Raw genomic sequence first — 4411 nt, 5'->3', positions numbered from 1 at the left:
GGCTGACGATAGCAGTCTGCGAGGAGGAAACGTTCCTGTAAAAAGTAGTAATCTGATTCTCAAAGATTTGTTGGACTGAAAGTTTGGCAATAAGTGTAGAATGTCTACAGTATATAGAATGTGTCAGAAATACTGTACAATAAGTTCAATTCCTAGTGTCTGATCATTCTATGATATCTGTAGTTCCAGTCGGCTATTCAATGATTTTTTTTTTCCTCACATTCACAGACTCACTCAAAGCTCACTCTCTTTTATTTTTAGATCAATTTATTAGCCAGAATACAGTGATCGAGTAACAAGACTTGGTACAAAATGTGCTTTCTTAATCCAAATATGCAAATCTGAAAATGAGGCTATGTGAAACATATTCTGATTGGCTCACATGGTAATAACTGTGAGGCCTCTTAATAGTGGGAGGCCCGCTGTTGTGTTCCTGAGATCTTGGGTGAGATGGTACTCAGAATACTTGCGAGAATGGTGATGCGTTTGGGGTCCCAGACGCAATTCTCTTCCAAACCGCTTTTCACCATGCCACAATCGGGGGGCACCCAGGCTGTGTCATAGCCATGGTCGTGCCAGGTCTGCTGCAGCGGATGGTGTTGGTAATTGATGGCGATCACTTTGCCCACTTTGACTTTCACCTTAAAGACAACACGCTGGGAATCATCGAGATTGAGGGGGTAGCGGCTGGCTTTCTCCAGGTCCCGGCTGAGGTACACCCCAGGGCCCAGCATCCCGGCCTTAGATGGGGTGAAGCCTTGGTCCAGGATGGACTTGGCGCTTGTCCTGGAGGTTCCATGGTACATGACGTAGGTTCTACCAGATGTTGGAGCTGACGAGTCAAGGCGGCGTTCTACTCCAGGTGGGAGAGAGAAGTCATCTTCGGCCCATGTGCACTTACTCATGTTGGTGTCACTGTCAAAACAGAGATACTATTATTAGGAGTATACAGTAACATGAGCTGAAGTGAAATGCATACAAATTAAGAATCTTTTTGCCTGGAATATATATAATTAATGCATTTAAATGGCCTCTGCACAATCAAACTATACATTTTTTTATAGAGTAGAGCTAACTTTAAAGCAGCTCTGTGTAACCTTTTAACAACTATATTGCATATTATGTCCCACAAAATTATAATGTTATATGTTTAAGCAATAACAATCATTCTTCCATAAATGTATAGACTCAGGGGGGTCCCTGCTATAGGGGCTTGACTGTATTATTATGTATACATAATAGGAGAGACACTGAGTTTCATCCTGGCATATTGCCAAGGCACCAAGGCAGAACTGCCAGTCAAAGCGAAGACTGGCCAATCACAGCGCGTCCTTGCTGGACATGCTTCCAGAGACTCTTGGGTAATGAAGTCAAAGACATTGGCTGACATGTTATTTGTGTCCAAACTTTAAGTGGTCCACTGATACCCCAAACTACTTAGTGCTGCTTCAAAGTCAAGTGTTACTGATGAATATTGTTACAATATTATATAAAATATATTGACTGATGCAAACAAATGTCACAAAAAACTACTGAAAATACTATTTAATCTTAGATATACACTGCTCAAAATTATTAAGGAACACGTTGACCCCTTAATTCTTTTGAGCAGTTTTTGTAAGCAGTATGTACACAGTTCATGAAAACTCAAAATAATTAAGGTATCAAAGTGTTCCCTACATTTCTTTGAGCAGTATACAATAAAGATTGTATTTTAAACAAGTACAACAAATGAGTTCCAATCATGAACTTACCTCCTGAAGTTGGACTACGTTGATATGCAGGCTGACAGGCTGACAGGCTGACAATAGAGGTTTTCCTGATGTGGTAAATGATGTGAGTCCTTTTCAACGAAAACAGGTATTATCTCCTGAGTGTTTAAAATGATGAACAAAGTCTCGGTTCAAGTGGGGGTTTACAACAATATATTTATTGTCATAGAGGCGAACGAATACATGTGTCAATGTTGTACTGCGCACTGTCTCTATCTATGGTTAAAGCATTTATACCTTTCAAATGTTACGGTTTCCGAGGCGGGCCTTAGCACCCGCCTCCTAGTGACAGAACCTTCGGCCAATCACAGAAGATCTGTCCTCCCACAGCAGCTAGCCAGCCACTGTGGGAGGAACTAGTATGCACACGCAACAGTATTTCAGTTCTTTAGCTGGTTTTACAATTAATAAATGTGTTACTTAATTCCATTAGTTAAGCGTATCCTTGTTCAATTATCTATATTCAGTATTTTACACACATCAAAATAAGACCAAAAGTTATCTCATTAAATCATAGTAAACCAAAGTTACCCTTATACAGTCTTATTTAAAATACAGACTCATTTTGGAACTACAGCGTGAATAAACATTTATCCACCGTGACTTATTTATACTAGAATGTAATGTTATAAAAAGAAACTTAAAAGAAAGTCTATTGGTTAAACTAATAATCTTTGATCTGTAAATCTTTTGTCCAGTTTTTATTAAAGCAGTAAAAGTAGAAATCCTTGGTACAATGTATCTTATGTATATTCAACAGGTTTTGGGTTTTATATCAGACCTTTTGGTTTTTCACAGTCAGGGAAAAATATTGCAACTCAACTCTATCTTATATGTACTTATCTTATCTACTTCCTTACAAACTTGCTTTTTGGCTTCCAGCAACTGTCTTGCTCTCCCAGAAATCAGTAAAAGAGAAGACTCATGACTTATGCTATTTACATTGGTGACCACCCTCTGTTTTTCTTATCATAGTATTTCAGTCTTTGGAGCTTCCTCAGGTGATGTACTCATCACCCCTTTAAATGTAAATGTGAGAACTGATTAGTCTTTTGTTAGGCAAACTCAGTCCCTCTTTGCTGGCACAGTGGACTTTGAGTGAGACATCAATTTCTTTAACCTAGTTACTTATTATAAAATATTCTGTTAGTAATATTCTATGTATATGTGTAATAACTACTTTCAGTCTTGAATTTACCACACTGACTTGCCTGGCTTTATACAGTAGTGTCTCTGAGGTGGGCGAGGTTTATGATTTTACGTTTCGTTTGCGTCATACAGTAGTGTCTCTGAGCTGGGCGAGGTTTCTGATTTTACGTTTTGTTTGCTTCATACTGTAGTGTCTCTGAGCTGGGCGAGTTTCTGCTTATAATTTTCGTTTCACCTCTTTTGTTACTTTTTTATATCATAGGAGGTCAGTGCGGGCGGAGTCAACTGTTTTCTCAGAAGCTGTAATGTGTAGACTTTGGTCCCCAACAGGACCAACACCCATTGAACAAGGGGTTCAATTTGTGTAAATCCTTACTCTCCTCTCCTCCCTGTAAAAGTCAAAGCCTAGCCTCCCTCTTGCCCCTCGAACTGTTTACTGTACTTTTTTTTTTTTTTTTTCAGTTTTTATGATGTTTTGCATAGTATTGTATATTTGTCATTAAGTGTTTTGATGAATTGAGTACAAAGGACCACAATGGAAACAAGCCATAGGCTCCCTTGGGTTTAAAATCCTCATAGCCGACCTTGCATTTAACTGTACTTTTCTGTGCAAACTGCTAATAAAGTATTCAATGAATCAATCAAAGTTCAATGAATCAATCAATCAATCAATCAATCAATCAATCAATCAAGACACCTGGACCATTAGTCATGTGAATTACTGACTGAAAACACCCAGAGGAACACTAGAACCTGAATAATGTAACTAAAGTGTGATTTTGAATCCTATGTTGCAATCCTAAAATCTTTCTATTAAGACCTGAGGCCGATTAAACAGTAAACAAACAGTTTTCAGAAAAAAAATGATTTGGCCTCGGACCACCATCTCAAAATATTTCGATCCAGGGACCGCCAGAAACAAAGTGTGTGTGTGTGTGTGTGTGTGTGTGTGTGTGTGTGTGTGTGTGTGTGTGTGTGTGTGTGTGTGTGTGTGTGTGTGTGCGTGTGCGTGCATGTGTTACACAAGATCTATGATAGTGAAAGGAGTTGTGGCACTGCATCAATGCATTCCTTTAAATCCTGTCATGTCACAGCTATGCAAGGTCTAAGACTTTCTCACATGATAGAAGATTTCTCATCAAGATATTACCGTAATGGAAACCACAGCTATCTTGCCAAACCAAAAAAATATATACTTTTGGTTTTGGTAAAGTAGAACTGGTAGAGAGAGAGAGAGAGAGAGAGAGAGAGAGAGAGAGAGAGAGTGAGAAGAGAAACATTAGCAATCTTTTTTTCTTTTAACTTTTTTTCTGTGTGGTTCTGTGTAATGTAAGGTTATTCAAATCAATGAGAAAACTCAGATGTATGACTTCTTCACTGTGAAATAAATAGTTCTCTTTCTTGTGTTGTATATTAGCCTTTCAGGGGCTATTGTGTTGTTAAATCAATGAATAGGAATAACAAAATGATAACATATTGTTTTACTATAT

General features: G+C 38.4%; 1 protein-coding gene across 1 annotated transcript; it reads right to left on the bottom strand.

Moving 5' to 3' along the window:
* Window positions 1-273: 273 nt before the first annotated feature.
* On the bottom strand, window positions 274-1769 carry LOC308096128 (uncharacterized protein). The gene is made up of 2 exons (XM_080443426.1): window positions 1755-1769; window positions 274-915 (listed from the first exon to the last, which is right to left on the bottom strand). The coding sequence occupies exon 2, from the start codon at window positions 903-905 to the stop codon at window positions 405-407; it is 501 nt and encodes a 166-aa protein (XP_080299552.1). The 5' UTR covers window positions 906-915; window positions 1755-1769; the 3' UTR covers window positions 274-404.
* Window positions 1770-4411: the final 2642 nt, after the last annotated feature.

The sequence above is a fragment of the Gymnoscopelus braueri genome, assembly GCF_963280865.1.
Source record: "Gymnoscopelus braueri genome assembly, chromosome: 12".
Taxonomy (NCBI): Eukaryota; Metazoa; Chordata; class Actinopteri; order Myctophiformes; family Myctophidae; genus Gymnoscopelus; species Gymnoscopelus braueri.
Note: the sequence above shows the minus strand (reverse complement) of the source record. Positions and strands in the feature narration are given on the sequence as shown.

Bases quoted from the DNA above. Each gene is read 5' to 3' on its own strand.
- LOC308096128 (XM_080443426.1), bottom strand. From the start codon at position 905: ATGAGTAAGTGCACATGGGCCGAAGATGACTTCTCTCTCCCACCTGGA.